The sequence below is a fragment of the Gadus morhua genome, chromosome 16, assembly GCF_902167405.1.
Source record: "Gadus morhua chromosome 16, gadMor3.0, whole genome shotgun sequence".
Taxonomy (NCBI): domain Eukaryota; kingdom Metazoa; phylum Chordata; class Actinopteri; order Gadiformes; family Gadidae; genus Gadus; species Gadus morhua.
In genome coordinates, this window is record NC_044063.1 from 23786697 (window position 1) to 23807080 (window position 20384).

A 20384-nucleotide genomic window follows, 5' to 3' on the forward strand; every position below is an offset into this window, starting at 1 on the left:
AAATGCTTGTGACAGTCGTCACTTCATACATTTTTCCCTCACCTGTAGGCTTATTTCTTAGTAACATAAAGGCACATTTATATTGCGTTCAATATGTGTATACGATGGATGATCTATCCAGCATCAATCCACTTTTTCTGTTTTGAAACCCAAAGAGGTCTCGAACATACCATCTCCGTTGTTGAGACTCAGGGTCGATTATTTAAATCTTAATCAATAACATATGCATGCATTTCCACGCAAATTAAAGTGAGGGCCTGAACCAGCAAAAGCGCTTCTGGTTGCCTACGGCATATAGCTTGGCGTATTGGGGACAACCTAACTGACGTGTCAGTGCAGTAACGTTAGTTAAGCACTAAGCACTAAACACAAACATTTTATTTTATTTTTTACCCTAATGAATAATGTTAAATCGGGCGATTATGTATCGGTTAACATTCAGCTTGGGAAAGCTGACCTGCGGCTTCCAGAATCAAAGCTGGTAGAGCATGTTTCGTGTCATCTATTTCGCCATCGTTATCTCTACCCTTCTCGTAACACAGAGGCAAGTGATGCATCTGATTAACTTCCAAAAAAAAACAGGTAACAAACAAGCTGTTGTATAGTATTCCAAGCTGTGGTTGATGAAGAGTTGCAGCGGTGTGAATCCAAAATGTTACACTGTGTTTTAATTTTACACTGCTACATCTAAGAATGTAGATCATTGTTTACATGTGACCTATTGAAATGTCTTCCGAGCATTTCCTTTTGTAAAACGTAAACAATCGGTTGGCAAAGGCTGCTTCTTTCTTCATGACCCATGTACTGGGTTGGTTCACAGACTTTTTCCATTTTCACATAAAAAATGAAAGGGTGTGTTGTCATATGAAGTCTATTAACTTTAATGTCACTTTCGAAGCTCTGACCCACTTAACTTTTCAAAATAACGAGCACTTCATGGGTCCTGCATGGCTACATGATGGTCAGTGGTTAATTGCTGTGTGCATGATGTCCACATGTTTCTGTGTGTGTATGTTTTTTTAAAATTATTATTAGGCCTATGTCATATGACTAATTATAAAAAAAACATTATTTCTTCCAATAAGACCTTTCTGTTTAGCTTAAATCAATGTAGTACCTGCCTAGTAGTGCCTACATTTAATTAGTTGCATTCATCCAATCTGTAAAAGGTAAAATAAATCCTTCTGCTTCTAACACATTTATTTAATCAATTTATTCTGACCATTATTGCAAGTGACAAGCCTATTGTCGCTTCTCTCTCACTGACTGAGCGATGCTTTTCTCTCTATCTGTATCATCAGTTGTCATTTAACATTCTTGGTCCACAATCCATGCACTTATTTATTTTTTCTCATCCTCCACTATCAAATAAAAAATGCATTGAACAGAGGCAGTTAATAATAGAAAACACAACCATTGGTGTTATGAACAGCTCGTTGTTGCTCCCTCAACACTTTTCACAGCACATATTTGGACCAGTCGGTGACTGGTCCAAATAGCCTGCTAGATATCTGTTTGACATTTGTGATGCATAATATGGTGCCATCTAAACAGAATACGTCTTTGAACAGTTCATACATGAGGATCGTTGCTCAAGGTCAGAGCCCTAACAGGAATAAGGCTAGGTTGTTGTGCTTTAGAAGGTCGTGAAGCGGATCCGCAACTGATTTTCCACAGCTTTGAAACATAAAAGAGATTGTGGATAGGGTTGCTGCTGGGTAACACTTCTTAATCCAGTATGTGTTGGTTTTATTATACCAACAATAGGCCATGTGGCTGGCCACCTTTTTAAGAGAGACGAACACCACTAACTTGAATAGTACAATACACAACTGTTGTTATCAAATGCTTGAAATTCAGAAGGTTTTTACCTGTGCTATGGTTTCTAGAGCATGTACATGTTCATGTTCATGTTTTAATGTCTCTCCGGCTGCTCTTAGTTGTGAACAATCAGTAGTTGGCCCTTTGTTGCCTCGTGAAGTAGTAAATATCTCTTCAAATTTCTTCTATTGCATGTTAGAGAACACGGCTGCATTGGGCTCATGTTGTCCCTATCTCTGGTGAGCTATGAAAGTTACTAGTTTATTATTAACTCTTAACTGGCCTTCATGGAATATAATGCACAACCTTCCGACATTGCCTTTGCCCTATTGTTGGTAATACTCAAAGCTTCCATTTGGTCTCAGCGGATCAAATGGTTTCTGAAAAAATTTAAATGCAAAGTCACTCAACACTTTGATGAACAGCAGAAGATAGGCCTATTTCAGGAATCCTCTTTGACTTCCTTCAGCTCCTTAGAAAGCCTACGTATATGTTCTTAATTATTTTTGATAATTCAGGCAATACGGTACAAAGGGATTTTGTGTCTAGAAAAAATTATAAAAGCTCCTAGTGATGCAGTATTTTCCCCTTAAGTAACAGTTATTGAATTTTGAATCAGTATTTTCTTTATCAAGCAAACTGCATTTAATCAACATTCAACCCGGGACTTTGCGTCAATTTCGGGGACTGCCTCACAGCCATGGAGTGGATGTATGTAGTTCTGTATGGGATGAAGCACATGGAGGTTCAGCAGTTTTGTCTTTACCCGTATATTAAACATTCATGGTTTCGTGAATAACTGTTTTAGACACTATCTGCAATTTACAGTATGATGCTGTGTGTGTAGTGTGTGCGCATTCAGAATGCACGTTTGTTCATATATAACCAGGCTCTAGCATAGTCAATTACATGGCTGAGGAAAATTGAGGTTACGAAATACAAATGTTAATTTATCCTGTGCTTGACTGATTGAGTGGCCAGGTCAGGACATTACACAAACAAGGTGCATTGAATAAAATGTCTGAGCCTGCATTGTGCATAACTAGGTAGCAGGGACTTGGGGGAGCAATCCATTGTTTAAATGGATGTTGCATATTTTATAGGTACATATATGCAGACAACTCTATGTAAAAAAGAAAACACAGAACTCTTTCTTTTTACATACATTTTGAATAATAGGGGCAAAGGACACAATAGGTTTGCACGTTCTGTTTTTTTGCAGAGTACAAGGCTGACTAAGTTGTTAGCTGCAGCCGTTATCTTCCAGGGCAAACAGCAGATTAAATAGTAACAAAATGTTAAGGTTAAGACTCAAATTAAGTTCATGTCAAATCCTGTGTGTGGACTGAAGGACATCCATGTGTTCATGGTTTGCTTGTTTTCCATTGACTGTTGTTGAACTTGAAAATTAAAAAATGATGTATCACCACAGCTTTCAGTCATAAGTCACCTTCCGAGCGAGACGGAAAACAACAGTAACTTATTAGGGAGTCATCAGACTGTTTGAAGACAGAGGATTAAAATAAGGTCCAGGAGCAGAGCATTTTTTTATTTTATCTTTCTCCTCCTTCTCCTATGTCATTGTAGTCACTGATGTGGAACTGAAGCGGCTGAAGGATGCTTTCAAGAGGACCAGTGGACTTTCCTACTACATGACCCAGCAATGCTTCTACAGAGAGGTCCTGGGTGACAGTGTACCCCCTAAAGTAGCTGAGGTAAGTTGCAGTGAAATCAAACATACTCATCACTCATTTCTAGGGACTCTTAATTCCAAACTCATTAAATCAACGGCATAAGGCAGAAAAAGATGAGGCTACTTGTGTGTATTTCTCTACCAGACTGTCCCACAAATAGACCTGAGGTCTTAAACTTAATGCATCTGCAGCAATGCCCCATCTTGTCTGCAGCTTAGCTGTGTAGTCAGGGTCGTTCATAAAAACACAACACATTTACAATGTGCTGCAGGGTTTCCGCTACATACATCTTGCTAAAAAATGATTGCCGCCGTGTCTTCCAAATTGTATTCAAATGTATGACATTTAACGTCATGAACTCCCAATTACACCTCTCTGGTCCGCTCTCGTCGTCCGCTTTCTCTCTCCACTTTAAGGATGAGCAACTGGAACAGTGACAGGTCGTCAATCACTGACAAGATCATGACAACCAACTAAAGAACAGTGCGAGTAAGGCATTTTTAAACTCAGGCAGACTGACAAACTGTGCAGGCTATGACTCATTATCTTACTGGCAGGCCAGCAGGAAGGGGCTTTGAGTTGTGGGTGCTGATATTCTATGTGAAAAATATCTATACATTTTGCAACGGTGGCGACATTACATGACACTGTGGAGCTGTCGGCCCTAGTGAATGCGTTTAATCATTAGTGCGGAACTAGCGCGCAACATTGAGAGGGTCAATGAAAGCAATGGAAAGGGAAATGTCAAGCATGGGTCAGTAAAACATTTTTAGAAAGTGGTTTTGAGTCTGCCTTGTGTATGAAAAGTGCTATATAAATAAAGTTGCCTTGCCTAGCCTTGCCTTTACCAAAAAATCCACAATTCGTTTTTGTGCCATTGTGAATTACTTATTAGCTATCAGGAAAGGCTCTGCAGTTGGAAGCGTTGGAAGTGTATGGTAACTTCTGTAATTTATTATAATAAATACATTTAAATTAATATACATTTTCAGTGAATAAGTATTGCACAGCTGTCTTAGCTACATTGAGTTTTCAGAAACATCCCCAAACAGGACAATTATGCAAAATGTATTTTGCATAATAATGTTACAGCTAACAGTAGCTAGGTTACGTTAAAGTGTTCGGTTTGCTAGGTTTGGTTTGTGCATGTTGTTCGGTACATCTGTCCAGAAAAGTGGTTGCGCTGTAATTAAAGTACTATCCAGTGAAACTTCCTCATTTCACTGGATAGTAGAGATAACGATGGCTGGTTGAGATACAAAATGTGTCAAAAATGGATGTTAAACCAAAATGTGGTCTGTTTAGTTACCTAAAGTTTGTTGCGCAACTCCTCACTGGCTATTACTAAAAAGGTTCATGTTTAACATTAACCACAGGGCCCAAAGCATTCAATCAAATTACTTTGTTCAATGACACATCAATTCATACTTTGAAAGTTACCTTCTCAAGTTCAATAACTACGGAATCCTGTATTGAATTTGATCAACTGTGGTCCCGTAGTCCGTATTTCCCTAGTTAGGAAAAAAATAGATATATCATTTGGCGAAAATCTTCACTCATCCACAAATAATTATGATACGATTGAAAGATCCATCTGGGGAGCAGCTCGGTGGCTCCACCCACTCATGTGCTACCCATGTAGGCAATGCTCCTTGTAGCGACCCAAGATGTTCCATGAAGGCACACAAAAAGATACAAAATATATTTATATAGATTATATAGATCGGATCTCAAAATATTTGTGCATCAGCCTTGGCAGTCACAAGGGCTTGGTACTTATTCTAAAATGAACCTTTCAATTAGCCAATTCTGTCACTCAAGGAATTTCACTTCACTTTCATTTGTCTTGTCTTATTTTTCCATTGGTGTGCTGGCCGGGTTATATACAACACACCATGCACCCCAGGTCCAACAAATAACTCCAGGGCTGTAAAGTTCATGCAACGAGCACATGTAAAAGAGATTTACCAGCTGAGAAACAAGACTCCTTGCTGTCATTGATTCATAGAATATAGGATATAGGGAGTCGCATACAGAAATGGTTAAGTGTCATGATTAATGATTGATTTTAAGGTTTTTAAGTTGGCAATATTTTCATATCCCTTTCACTTCCTTCTGGGAAACCTTTATTTTCTTCCTCCATTAACTGTTGCTGTCATTGGCAACAATTACATTTGCTTCAATGAACATTAAATGAAAGTTAATTTACGACAGGTACAACTTTTAAGAATGTGTCTACTCTAAATATATTTACCTTTTTGTTAGTTTTTGTTAGTTTCTTACCATTAAACAGCACACCTGTTTGAAACCAGGATTAGGGTTTGGTATAAAGCCCAATATTTATCCAATACAAGGGACAGGGTTTATTATTTAACCATAGTAAATGTAAATGCAGAACTGCGTTTTAAGTAAACATGCATGTTTTCTTTGGAAATGTTTTTATGCATCACAACTATTTAACAATGAACTATGATTGATTTAAATATGGGGAAAAAAAATCGAAAGCAGAATTTCCGTTGTGCACAGTGTAATGTTATGAAGGCATTGTCATGATGGTTGTTGTTTTTGTTCAGGTAATCTATACCTCATTTGGCGGCTCACCCAAAGGGCTTCACTTCAACAATCTGATTGTCGGCCTGGTGCTTCTGACCAGAGGGCGAGATGAAGAGAAGGCCAAATGTAAGTCCCAGAGCAGGCTGATATATCTATTTCACAGAGCAACAGAGAAACAATTAGCTTGCATGTGTGATATAAAATAAGTGGGCTTGTGGAAGTACTTTTATGAAAGTGTCAAGTGTCCACTGCTTGTGCTTGTGTATTCTTTATGATCATGTCTCTTCCTATTTGAATAATTACACAACTGTATTGCAGGAACATGCTGAATACAGGTGAATTTAGGCCATGAAGATGGTGAATGTGTTTATGGTCACAATACACACTAGTGAATGGTGCATAATGAAATAATAAATAAATAAATATATATATGACAGCAGCAGCCAACTCTGAATACTGCTGGTGTCAGCATTACATTTTTCCCCAGTATGCTACCCAATACACTATGATGGAGGAAATGGAATGTTTTTTATGACTAAAATAATGCAGTAGAATTCATTTAATGAATGAATTTATTTAATATTATCTGAGAAACAAACCACACACCCTCTCATCATCATGGCAACAATGCACGTGGCACCGTCTCAATTGTTAATTTATAGCTTACAATCCCTGTGTGGACAGTAGGGCTTTGACTTTTGCCCAAAAATCCTATTTGAAGTTTGTTTGTTTATTAATATTAATATTCGAATATATTTGAATATTTATTAATAATATTTTGACCATTAAATGCCTTCAGTAAGACCTGGATTGGGCTTCGTGAGGTTTGTTTACCGCGTTGCTATGGTTACCGGTCTTGCGTGTTCTAACGGTTTATTAGGTTTCTAATAAATCGCTGTCTAATCAATACTTCCTTCACTGCCTCTTCCGTGGTTATTACAATATTATGAATAGACTGCGTCGGGTTCTCTGACGTCTCTCCCTCTTGGCCTGCCCATAACAGGTTTGAATATTAAGGGCTGCCTAATATTCGTTCGAATTTTGATTTATTTTTTGATATTATAATTATTTTCAAATAACGAAGTTCGGAGTCAACGCCCTAGTGGACAGTATATTATTGAAGAGAAAATGTCGACTGTGTGTTGAGCTAAGCATGTTGGTTAGTTTCATCCCAATTCCCTCTCTCTCTGAATTATTGATTGGGATGTTTTTCAGTTTTGTTAATGTTATCCTGACCGCTAGCGCATGAGCTTCTATACACAAGGGGAGGACAAGGGGAGGAGAATGAAACGTGTGTGTATATCTGGGTGTTTGCAGACCTCTTCAGCCTGTTTGCCAGCGAGCAGGGTGGCTATGCTGCCAGGGATGACATGGAGGCAGTCCTGCGGATCCTAGACGGGGAGGTCCCGCCCTCGCTCAGGAAGTGTTTTAGTGAGGTCAGTTAACAACCAAGCTTATCCCTAACCCCTGCCTCCTCAATGACTCCTTTCTTCAATCCAAGCTCCTTATAGGCTTCTCAAATCAATAAAGTACATATGCATCAGAAATAAATTTACGGCAAATAACAGCTCTTCATTGAATTTATTGGAAAACCATATCAGTTGTTGATAAACTAGACCTAATTCATATCCTATCCCAGGGGGAGAAGGTCAACTATGACCGCTTCAGGTTCTGGCTCCTGCAGAACAAGGAGGCCTTCACACTCTCCAGGTGGCTGCTCTCCGGGGGAGTTTGCGTTACTCTCACAGATGACAGCGACACGCCCACCTTCTATCAGACCCTGGCTGGCGTCACGCACCGTAAGTTTACCTCAGCATTACCCATTTCAAAGGGCATCGATAATGCACATTCAAAGTGTATTGATAACTTCAGATTTAACATGTGTTTTTAACTCAAGGTACAAACACAGTAATACAAAGGCAGAGTGCAGAATTCACATTTCCGGGTAATTGGTAAAAAAAAATATTGGGATTGTTTTAAGGGCTCAAATTCATCGTTGAATTTTTTTTTACTAAATGGTATTTTGTGTTATCTACTTCCATCACAATTGGCTGGATAGTCAAGTGAGAGAGAGATAGTGTCTATCTCAGAAATGCATGGAAGTGGGGAATGGAAGATTATGCTGTCACAAATGGTGTTTGGTTAAGATAACCAGGTTGTAAAAATTTGAGGGTTTCCATTTGGTCAGTGTAGTGAACAAAGTGAATCTTTGGGATGGAAGGATGTGAGGGTGAGCTGTTGAGTGGGATGAATCACTTGATCCCTCGATGACCCTGGACCAAACTGTATTCAAAGCATTATGATACGGATACAACCGTCAAATTGTAGGGAGGACAATTGTTGCTTTGGCACTTTTGTATACTTTTGTGATGATCATTAAAGACATCAACAGATGAATTAGCTTATCTAATATTTCATAAGAGAGAAAGCTTTTGTCACAAATATGACTTTCTATGAACAATGCAATAATCAATGCAGCTTGCATTATAACACAATATGGAAGCATGCAAAAAATAGGTTTCAGTTTTATTTTATTTCTAATCTTTCCTTTCTATGTCATTAAAGGAAAAGATGCTCTTGTATTAGAAGGAGATCTTGTGTCTGGCTGTGAGTTTGCGCGCATGCTATGCGTAGGCTGAATCGCAATCGTGTAACGACAAATCAGATTGGCCAATACACACTGAAGATAAATTAAATAATTTTAAAATTACAAAAATTATCCCTCTCTGGCGAACAGAATGTTGCAGCAGGCAAAAAAATAAATAATAATTCAGATTATTAATTGATCTGCATCGAGACAAGATCGTTCTAGCGAGAATCGCGATGCATCGAGGAATCGATTATTTTTCCCACCCCTAGTAAATACGCTATAGACATGGTCACTTTTATCAGCAATGATATTCTGGGTACTCTATTAGGTATTGTTTGTGTGGAAATACCTTCCTGACTGGCCCTCTAAAATACAGCTTAAGCAAGCTTAAAGGTTCCAGAGGCTGGTATTATTCTCTTGATTTGGTTTTCAGAGACATACTGTGCATTGCCTTGGCATCTTGCTTTTATATAGTTTCAAATATCTAATGATAGTTTGAACACCAGATACATTTTCTAGTTCTACTCTCCTGGTATAGTTCTATTCAGGTGGGAGAGAACATGGTCTAGTTGATATTTGCCATTGAGGCAAACAAACACAGACCATGTATATTTTTTATTCAAATATGGAATCATATGCAAAGTATTTTGGAAAGGTATCAAACAAATACTTCAATGGTTTCCATCATAGGCAAACATATTGCCATGCCACCTGATGGGGCTAACATAAAGGCAAATGTTGCAATGTATTCATTATACTCCAGTTAGGCAGAATGTAATTATATTGATGCAAAATATTGCTAATTCTGTTATTTTTGTATGCAAAGTCAGATGTCTTTATAGAATACGTTTTTGTATTGGGATTTTGCAAGCGCATTAGGCAAGTTAGTTTGGAAGATCACATCACACCTTGACTCGGCCCTGAGTGAGTAGAAGCTCAACATTTGTTGCACCTTTCAGTATCTAAAATAGGAGATAATTTCTTTCGCGGGAAAGGCGAGCACAGCTGTCTTAGCTACATCTCTTTTTATAATAACTTAGAGCAGCAGCTTAGCACTTGACAACAGCTAGACAAGATTAATGAAATGGATGTTTGTATATGAGGCTGGAATTTTTTGTTTTTGATTGTTGTATATGTTCGGTTTAGCATTAGGGTTCCAAACAGAATGAAAGCTGATGCTTATGCCAAAAAGCGTTTTTTCTTTTTTGCCAATGACTGCACATTTAAACGTATTCATTATTTATTAATTTTCCACAATGCTTATAAAAGAAGATATTCATATTGACTATTGTGTTCACTTTAAATGCAATACATTGCTTTAAATCCAGTCTTTTCAATTTTTTAGCGCTGTAGACAATTTCTTATTTCATCGATATTTATGTGTACTTTCATGAAAACAAAGAGAAGTTGACCCTTGGTAAGATCCGGGGCTCACTTTGGTGTTTTCTACTGTGCATTTCCTCTTGAAGAGTTGGTCACGATATCATTAAAATTGCTTTTGTCAGCAAATTAACAAGAATTAAGTTGTCTAAACAAGATAGCAAATACCAGTAGACAGGAATTTCCCTTTGTAAAGGTCAATATTACGCTACTGCCCTAAAGAACCAATTCCCTCCTCATTTTTTAAACATGCCAACAGAATATCATTTGATTTGCTACTCCCGTCACATGGGTGGTCAGGCTCCATGTCACACATTAGATTAGATTAGCCTTTATTGTTTCCCTTTGGAGACATTTGTCATTGGTATTCGAGAGAACACAAGGGAGGTGGCCGAACACAGCCTCCTCATATACCGACAGTTCATATAAAATGGTAATATAATTATTATTTGAAGATTCAAAACATAGACTACTTTCCTGTTTTATAATGTCACTTTATGTTATGTGACCTCCTAAGGAGCTGATTGATCAGACAAAATATATCAGATAAAACACTGATTTATTAAATCTTTCAAAATACCTTGCCAATGAAAAAACAAAGGGCTGCTTTGTTAGGGAGACCCTTTTGACATTCACACACGATCACAATGCTCGATCACTTAATAAAGAATAACGAAATCACCCCAGATCAAAGGGTCAAACCTTATCATCTATCTGCATGGCCTGCTGGGTTTCAAATACGTACATTTACATTGGTAAATTTAGCATTTGGGTCCTGTGGCATACAAGCCAATCGCAGATCCTAGAGACCTTCTGTAATCTGCCCTCTTGGTTCTCTGCTTATCCTCTTAAGTGTCTGGGTGTGTGTACGGTACATACGCTCTTTCATTGCTCTTCTTAGAAGATGGATTGTAGACTTGCTCTCTCGGTTCAGACACACGGAATATTTTACTTTTCAAGGGACATTTTCACAATGTCACGGTGCAGAGAATACCCTTTGGGTTTTCCTCCAAGCTGCCCTCACAAGGAGTCTTCTATGGTAGCAGCCAGAACTTGGCCGAGCTTCACCTAGCATGTTCAGTGGATAATGGTATTGTTCCTCTGCTGCCATTCTGAGAGAGTCGCACCTCTGGGTAGGTATATATGAATTAATGGAAAACATAGTGTGAATAATTCTGTATATAACGTACAGTGTTTTTTTGTGTGCAAAGGATCTACATTTGAATCATAAGCTTATGATTACAATTCTGAAGTTGTGTTGTAAAATGGATTTGCTATACCCCTGTTCAATTTAGAGGGTCTACCATGATATGAGTCATATAGCACATGTATCATTTCTTTATCAGAGAAACACATCGTTGGTTGTCGGACTTTTGTTGCCAAATCACTATTGCTTGCTGTCGCATTCGAAATATCCAGCTTTAACCAATTGTTTGGCTGGTAGCATCAAGTAAAATGTCAAAGAACACCAATCAAAACATTTGTGTCACATTAAGCAAAACTATTTGGTGTAATTTTATACAGCCATTTAGTAGCTGCTATAGTCCAGATAGGTCAATGTTTTGGCATCTAATGTATGCTAGATTCTCTTTTTTATCTGTAAGAATGAGTTTGGCTGATGAGTTGACTAATCAAGCCCTTGGCCAAAGATGTTCTCACAATTCTGCATCTTACTTCATGACCAGCTTTCTGTACCTCCGAATGATTTACCAAAGGTACTTCCAAATTATTTAACCTTTTGTTATTTTATCTCAGGATACTCACACGCATACATACACAACAGTTTGGTCAAAGAGTCAAACCCTTCTTTTTTTAATAGGTAATATGTTAGTAAACTATCTTCTATTATATCTATTCCATTTCATCCCTGTTACTAAAATAACACTGACTAGAAAAGAAGGTAAAATCTTTGGACTCAAAACACTTTAGGAGTGTCCCACACGGCTGCTAACGCAGGTGGTGTTCTTTCGTGACGTCTGAGTGCCTCGTAAAAGCACTCAGACGTCATGAAAAGAACGTCACCTGATACATTTTGCATAGGCTAATCCTGCAGAAAGCAGGATTTTAGTGTTGATAGTCAAGTACTAGGTGGGACCGTACAATTTACCTTATCGCTCAATGACGAGTACGCTACTAGATAGCTAGCTAAGCAAAGTCGTACAAAACAACACAAAGTTGCCATGAGCCGTTACCATGGGGATAACAATTCAGTCTCAATGAAACCACTCCCCTTGTCCTCCCCTGGCAAATAATTAAAACTGTAAGCCCAAAACAGGTTTTTCTATTTCCAGCTGAAACAGTGGGGTCACTGGCTCTTTAATCTTGACAAAGCTATCTTTGCATTTAGCAAAAGGGTTGAAACCAGGGTCCCTTTTATGCGAACATCGTTTGGCATTTGATTCATGTGTCTGTTGTTTGGCTTAGCGCCATAGGCTCACTGTGCTGTCTGCATAATCTCATCAGCTAAAGCTGTGGATTTAGCCCGTAGAAAGGGGAAAGGAGAAAGGAGGATGACCGGTTCATAGGCCATGGCAGATCCTTCAAATGCTATATAAGCTTTAGCTCTGGCACATAGTTCTAAGTCGACTCATTAGCCGCGTTTACATGGCAGATCTATGCCGCATAGATGTCTATGCGGCATAGATCTGTTCCTAAAATGTGTTCCGAATGTACTGTATACATGGCAGTAACAAAAGTGTCCGTTATGTCTCTTGCGCACACCTGACACGTCTCTGGACCGGCGGCTACATAATAATAATAATAATAATAAATGAAATGTATATAGCGCTTAATATGGTACTCTAAGACGCTTAGTGGACATAATGGATGTCTTATCACTATCGGGGATTTTAAATTTGATTTTAATGAAAGCACAGCAGGAGAGAGCTTTTCTCTGCCTGCTCCTTCAATTAAGAAGGAGGAGGACAGCGCAGCAACGTCAATTTCTCGTCAGATCTTTATATTTACCCTATGCTCCGCCGCAAACAAGAGGAATTTGGATGCGAGTCCGCAGCCAAGACTGGTGGGAGAGAGTGGTCTTACGGGAATTTAGTGACCAGGAATCCTCGAAGGTCCAATTGCGCACTACTGCAGCTGCCATCTCTCTAAGTTAAGAAGTATTTTAACGTTCAGCCTGCAAAAGTACTAGTAGTAGCCTACTCATTTACAGTTATCTCGGACGCGCGCGGACACCTCATTAATAAACACCCATGTCCCGTCGCTTAGCAACCGGACACGCTTACCGGACTACTTTTACGGAGTGATAACAAAGACGTGAATTAGGCAATAAATCCACTTTCCTTGACAGCGGTGAAGTTCGGTGTGCTTAAAAGTACAGACGGAGCTCAGTGGAATTGCGAACTACTGCGGCTGCTCGAAGTTAAACCCCAATCTATGCGGAATAAGTGTATACATGGCGATTTAAAACGGACTACACCACCTATTCTATTCGGCATAGAATCTATGCCGAACAGATAATTGTATTCCGAATGAGACGTATACATGACCATTTTCTATGCCGCATAGAAATCTATGCGGCATAGATGTGTCCATGTAAACGCGGCTACTGACTCAGCCAAATGTATAGTAGCCTAGCCAGCATTAATTAAGCTGCACACAAGGGTAACAACGCTATTGGCCAGATAACATGTTTGCACTGTAGGAATATCACACAACTTGTGTAATATTAACTAGAACTGTACATATACCAGCAAATGTATTTTATAAGCATACCGATTTTCAATCCCTTACATCTTTTTAGATAAAGTGAAGTCCCAGTTTTGACACACGAGAATGTTAGCTCGGACCAATAATGGAACACCTTTCCACCCCATTAGCACTGTTGGACAGGCTCAATGAAAATCAAGAATGATGTCATGTTAACAACTTTTGCATTGATACATGATAACTGACACATCAGCTGTGCAGCCCCTTAACCTTGTTCAGTGTGTCAAATTTCATTTTCCGGTTTGCGTTTATTTAATTTGTCGGTGGAGGAGCGACAAGCCCATCTGAACTGATCCATAAACCTGTCCATCGTCATGACCACCACCACTATGTTTGCCCTTGTTTCTTTCACCTCTTGCAGTTGAGGAGTCTGATATCATCGACTTGGAGAAACGCTACTGGCTGCTCAAAGCACAGTCTAGAACCGGACGTTTTGACTTGGAAACCTTCGTCCCGCTAGTCTCCCCACCTATCCACGGCTCGCTGAGTGAAGGTAACGATTCAGCTGTGTGACCATTTGTGATAGTTTTTTACGGTTGCTGAAATCTTGAACAGGGTGTATGCAAAAACACACTCACAGAGCTTAACATTAGGTGTGTCACGCAATTGTGCTTTTGACATTATTGACATAAAGATGTGACAGATATGTTGTAAAATGATATCAGACTTTCCCTTACGTGATCGACTCTGCAGTAACATCATCATTGTTTGGCTGGGCATGTTGTTTTGCAGGCCTGTTTCATGCTTTTGACGAGAACCGGGACAATCACATTGACTTTAAAGAGATCTCTTGTGGTCTATCTGCGTGCTGCAGGGGGCCCGTTGCTGAAAGACAGAAATGTAAGCTATGTTTTCTTTTAAACTGTCAGTCAGAGAGTCAAGTTTGTCTCTGCCTATCAATACAATTAAATATTGTGTTTTAGGTCTTAATTTATTTGTGTATTTATTGTTCAATTGTGCTTCAATGGTTTTATTTGTCTGGCCTTTTTTCAAATAGTAGCTCTCTCTGTACATTGTTCGACAAATATGGTGACTTTAAAAACCGAAAGCAAATTGAACCAATTCAATAGAGGACAACAGGCTCTTAAGAGTTATCCAGTCATGAGAACGGTTATGGTAACTTGTTTCTCTTGCGCCACTCAAATACCATAAATATAGAGGGAGTTTCTGTAAGGCTGCTCTTTGAATACATAAAATACAATATAATACCCTACTCTTTTGACAGACAGAAAGTTCCATCCCATTTTACTATACAGTAGGTGCATCCTTAAATTGTCCCCAATGATAAAGGGTATTACCGAGTGGTAGACTGAGTCTAACGGATATCATTTCCATTGGTGCTTGAAATTACATAAAGATTCTTGGAAATGGCAACATATTGCAATTTCCCCTAATGCAATTGAATCTCGTGAGAGTCTAAATATTTGTGTTGACATATTGTATTGTCCAGTCCGTTGTCCTGCCCATGTCCATCTCTCCGTTGCTTACTTTCTGTCTCTCTGCTAGTCTGCTTCAAGGTGTTCGATGTGGACCGTGATGGTGTGCTGTGCCGCGATGAGCTCCATGAGATGGTGGTTGCACTGCTGGAGGTTTGGAAGGACAATCGCACAGACAACCTCCCTGTAAGTCCAATCCACAGAGTCTTGATGCCTCGCTTTGTACTGCAGTTTGTTTGTTCTATTTATTGCCTCACCCTTCTTGTTGGATCATTGAAAATGTTCCTACTTGCCTTTGATTGATATCCACATTGTTATAAGGTCAATATAAATTTTGAATATGAGTAGTTTTTTACTACTTTATATAACATCAATCAAACAATATTTTCTCTACACCTGGCAAAAACATGAATAAGAATTATTTGGATCATGATTGAGGTTGCAACTATACAGATACTATTTAAAATGAAATCTAACGGCTTCCGCTCATATGAGCACAAAACAGTTCTACTGAGTTCTACTATAATTATAGTTTTATATGATTCTCGGGTATGTATGATTGAGGGAAAACCAGATCGTAATCGCAATCAAATTCGATTCATCAAGCAGCTCGAGAGCACAGTGAAGGGGATTTTGAAACTGAGTGCATTAGTCAAGTTGATATCAAGAACAAAGTTCAGTTTTTATTATTTATTCAAGGACTTGACCAGAGAGCTCTTTGTACGTTTGCTTCTATGGCCTACCAGATTTCCTTGTAGTGAAGGTTGAAGTTGTAAATTGACTCTTGACTCTTAATAAAGCACAAACAATGTTTGGATCTATAAATATTGGAGTGTCCAAAGTCAGGAAGCTCTTTTTTTCATAGAATGTGTTTGGACTGTGTATGGTAGTGTATGTACAGTGTGATTTTCTGGCTGACTTTAAGGGATTTGCTTTGGGGTTTGAGGTTGGCTTGAGCCCTAGTACAATATTCTGGCACCTTTCTTTCCTACTAAATTGTAACTTTGCTTTAAATCTTTGTTTTGTGCTTTTCAGGAATTGCACAGTTCTGTGTCGGACATAGTGGAGGGCATTCTCACGATGCACGACAACACCAAAGTAAGGGGCAATTAATTTGTTGCAATCCAAAAATCTTTAAAAAAAACTGATGCATCAAATCTTATCTCCATTCTCTGGGCATGATATCTTACTACTATAATAGCAGGTCTGTCACACCAGTTACTCATGTGCTCCTGTGCCAAGCAGACCGCAGCTCACACACACACAACACGTGCAAACACATACACCGCAAGCAAGAATAGACACCGCATACACACACTGCACACACCGCACACACACGCAGAAGCGCACAAACACAAACACACGCATGCGCACACACACCGTACGTCAAGACAAAGGCAGCGGCACACTCACTGAGCTAAGACGTTATGTAATTAAACATAACGGCTCCGCCATCGACACAAAGGCAGGTAAGAACACACACGCACGTGCACACGCCGCCAACAAACTCACCCAGGTAACACGTTCTATCAATAGACTGTAGAAATTATGATTAAAATAAGGGAAGAAACAATTTCTCACCTCGACAAGCAACAGCGTTAGTTCATTTTGTCATATAAAAACCGTTAAATTCAAACCTGGCACCGACCGGCATATCAACACAGAAGTCACGTGATCTTAAAGAGACAGTGTCCCTATAACACAGAACGTAAACATGCCAATGAAACATTATGGTGAATTATGTCTATAGAGTCCACCACAAGACTTCACTTTGTTGCTCAAGTGTAATATTACCCTCCTCCTTGAGCCTCCCAAAATGTCTTGCGATATTGATATCCTGCCCTCCCCCCTGCTGACTGTTTAAATTGTTTTATTTTTCTGTGTGATTGTAGGCTACTGCTGCCTGTCTTGGCCAGGACACTGGAAGAGATGTTTAATCTCAATGATGATTATTATTTTCAACTAACCAATAGTAGTTGCATTGCATTTTAAAATGTCAATGCACTTTTCAGCCCTGAATAACAGGAAAAGCTATTTAATAATTGATTTGCATGCATAGTATACTACACTTTCCATTAGACAATTACACCTGTTACCATAAATTGACTAATTTTATAAGGTAATCAAATCCTCAAACTAGCTGCTTTCAGACACGCGTGTGAGTCCTGATATTCTCCCGATGGGCCTTATGTGTGAACAACATATCTTGACATTTGTACCCTGAAAATCTCCTGATTAATACTACCCCTGAGGTAGTATTTTCTCTGCAGGAAATGTAAATTACCTTATATGTGAATGAGGAGTAGAAAGTCGGTATCTCTCACACCACTTCAGTGGGCGTGTTGTTGACGCTTCTATATGTCATTGAGTTGCCCCCTACATGATAATCAGCCTGTGGCCTTTTGTTTGCTGTATGGTAAAAAATATTTAAATGTTGGCACTGGTTTTAAGAGTCATTTGTGGTCAACGAATGTTATACGTTGTAAAATTATAGCCAAAATGTTAATATATAATGCGCTCAGAAATTTGTTACGTTATCGACTGGGGTTTCCACATTATTGCTATGGGTTTAATTACAACTAGAGGTTGAGCGCGCGCAACGAGTGTGCGAAAACTATAATATAATAAAGGCATTCATTGTGTTGATGTGTTTATTTATTTTTTGCTCATTACCAGCAGGGCCACCTGACCCTAGAGGACTACCAAATCTGGAGTGTTAAGAGTTCCCTGGCCAATGAGTTCCTCAACTTGCTCTTCCAGGTCAGTACATATCACTGTGCAGATAGAGAAGGCTGGATAACCTTGCCATATTCTTGTTCTTAAAACTCTCCCTTCCTCTGCCTAGGTATGCCACATAGTCCTGGGTCTAAGACCTGCTACCCCTGAAGAGGAGGGCCAAATAATCAGGTTTTTATCATTTTTCTACTGTGTGCAACATTTCACTACCTGGCACAAAACGAATGTCTCCATAATAAGCCCAAAGGCAAAGTACCTAATTGTACTTACAAAAGGTAGCGTGACTATCGTAACTACATTTAAGACTGAGCCATCACCTATTTTTAACAAAATAGACCTGAATCAGCAGACCTAAATAGTGTTTTTTGAAGTGCCTGACCTGACAGCGCACTGGTATCAAAGTCAAATTATTACACAAAATCACATAAATAATACCATTCATCTTTCACAAGCATACATAAGTTAGAATTTTGTTTGAAATTAGTTAGTTACGACATGGTAGGCTAAATAGGCAGGCGCAAGGAAAACTATTGGCAGACCAGGTAGGCCTGGGTATTCTAGTAATTATTGGGCCAACTTGGAATTCACCCTGCTTTGCTCTTGCGTGGTTCATTCAACCTGATAGCGGTTGTACTTGGGTTATGTTTCTGCATGCACTCACTTAAGACCAGAAGACAAGTGCTTATGGTTTTTCTATGCTCCCATTTACCCCGTTTGTACGTGTAATATGCGTTCAATTCTGCTTAGGCATCTTTTGACCTGCCCTATGTCTAAACACGCTGAGACAGTAGTTAGTCCGCTGTGCCCGTTGTGTGAGATGATGAGTTTGGAATATAGATCAAATCTAGATGAATCAACGGGTTGTTGAATAATTCTCTGGTGTAAACATGGCCTGTGGTTCTCTTTGTGTGACACAGGGGCTGGCTAGAGAGAGAAAGCCGACATGGACTGCAGGTGGGCCAGAACTGGTTCCTCATATCCATGCTGTGGTGGCAGCAGTGGAAGGACTATGTTAAATATGTAAGTGCTTCCAACAACAGTAGTAATTTGAGGATGCAGAGGAGTCATGTAGAAATGTTCCTCACATGGATCAAGCTGATTGGAAGGTTGACCTTTACCATAATATTTTTGACATCTCTAATATACATACAAAGTTTTCTCTTTCTAAGAGTAAAGAACCCAAATTGTAATCCGTTGTAAGCAGTTATTTTCAAAGATTTTGTTGAGAAAAAATATTTGCTAGCTTAATGTAATGAGTTCAAACATGGTTACAGCTCTTGTGTATAAAATTAAATTTCTACTAATATCTGACCAAAGCAAATATAAATATTGATATCACCATCACTTTCTTAGAATTAAGATAAGCATATACCTTTTAGTTACTATGCTCAGATTTTCACTGCACCAAACTCATATCCCTATCTGAAACGGGCAGTGCTGATACTGATTCATGACGACAATATTAAAACCTAACTTATCATTGCTCCAAATAAAGGGAAAACATCTCTGGTCTCTTGTCCAGGAACAGAAGGGCATTGTGGTGGAGCAGCCCTCCATCCTGAGCTCCCTGCGGAGCCCCATGCCCACGGCCATGCTGGACCCTGTCTCTCTGGAGGGGGCGGGGGGGGCCCAGGGAACCCCTTTCAGTCCCTCTGAGGAGCGGTCTCCAGACGCCGTGTCCAGCGCGTCAGAGGCCACGGAGGCCGGTGAGAGAAACCCTCTCATTTGCTACCTAGTTACAATCAACGTTTTGCCGTCCGACTGCATAATGATCACACCTTACTCACGACAACACGGTTTGTTTGTTTGGACCAGCCCTCAGCCCCCAGACGGTTCCCTCGGCTACCGAGAGCTGTTTTGCTCGTCAGCACAACGTGTCCGACAACAACAACCAGTGTTTCTCCGGCCCAAATGGCTATCTCCCCTCCCAGCTGGTAGCCCAGAGGCCAGGGGCCATAGACAACCAGTCCCTGGTCAACACTGACGCCATGAAGGTAGGGATATGGCTTGCAGACCAGAGAGTTTCTGGGTGATGCCGTGCATGAATGTGGTGTAAATTACTATAGAGGGATCAATTAAAGTGATGGTATCAGAAGGTCCAAAAGGATTCCAGGACCAGCCTTTAATAATTCGGTAATGTTTGTTGATTTTTCCAGTGTCACACGACGACTGGAAACAACTCATTACATTTTCAATCATTTGAAATGGCTTCCTCGATTTCTCCTACCAAACTGAGTGGTAAACGTATTCAAGTGGTAAAAGGAGCTGCTTCTGCAGAATCCAAAGGCTCAAAAACATTTGCGGACGATTATAATTGGCCCATCCCTCACAGAGTTGAGAGCGAGGGAAAAAGCATTAGGGCGCTCTCTATCTCTCGATTTGTTATTCAAGCAGGCGGACGTTGTCCGGCTGCATGCGCGCTCCCAACATGCGCGCCTCATCTCGTGT

The 20384-nt window shown here is 39.6% G+C and overlaps 1 protein-coding gene across 8 annotated transcripts in view; it reads left to right on the forward strand.

Annotated features, from left to right (window-relative positions):
- usp32 (ubiquitin specific peptidase 32) overlaps positions 1 to 20384 on the forward strand; it is a 40984-nt gene that overhangs the window by 545 nt on the left and 20055 nt on the right. For 4 of the 8 annotated variants that reach the window (XM_030337165.1, XM_030337167.1, XM_030337170.1 and 1 more), the window contains exons 2-14: positions 3409 to 3536; positions 6089 to 6194; positions 7386 to 7504; positions 7708 to 7867; positions 14126 to 14257; positions 14497 to 14604; positions 15271 to 15386; positions 16236 to 16298; positions 17877 to 17960; positions 18046 to 18107; positions 18854 to 18956; positions 19432 to 19642; positions 19752 to 19930. In XM_030337165.1, the coding sequence (XP_030193025.1) occupies positions 3409 to 3536; positions 6089 to 6194; positions 7386 to 7504; positions 7708 to 7867; positions 14126 to 14257; positions 14497 to 14604; positions 15271 to 15386; positions 16236 to 16298; positions 17877 to 17960; positions 18046 to 18107; positions 18854 to 18956; positions 19432 to 19642; positions 19752 to 19930 (1571 nt within the window). The remainder of the gene's footprint in view (positions 1 to 3408; positions 3537 to 6088; positions 6195 to 7385; positions 7505 to 7707; positions 7868 to 14125; positions 14258 to 14496; positions 14605 to 15270; positions 15387 to 16235; positions 16299 to 17876; positions 17961 to 18045; positions 18108 to 18853; positions 18957 to 19431; positions 19643 to 19751; positions 19931 to 20384) is intronic. The other 4 variants (XM_030337169.1, XM_030337173.1, XM_030337172.1 and 1 more) reach the window with 2 other exon arrangements.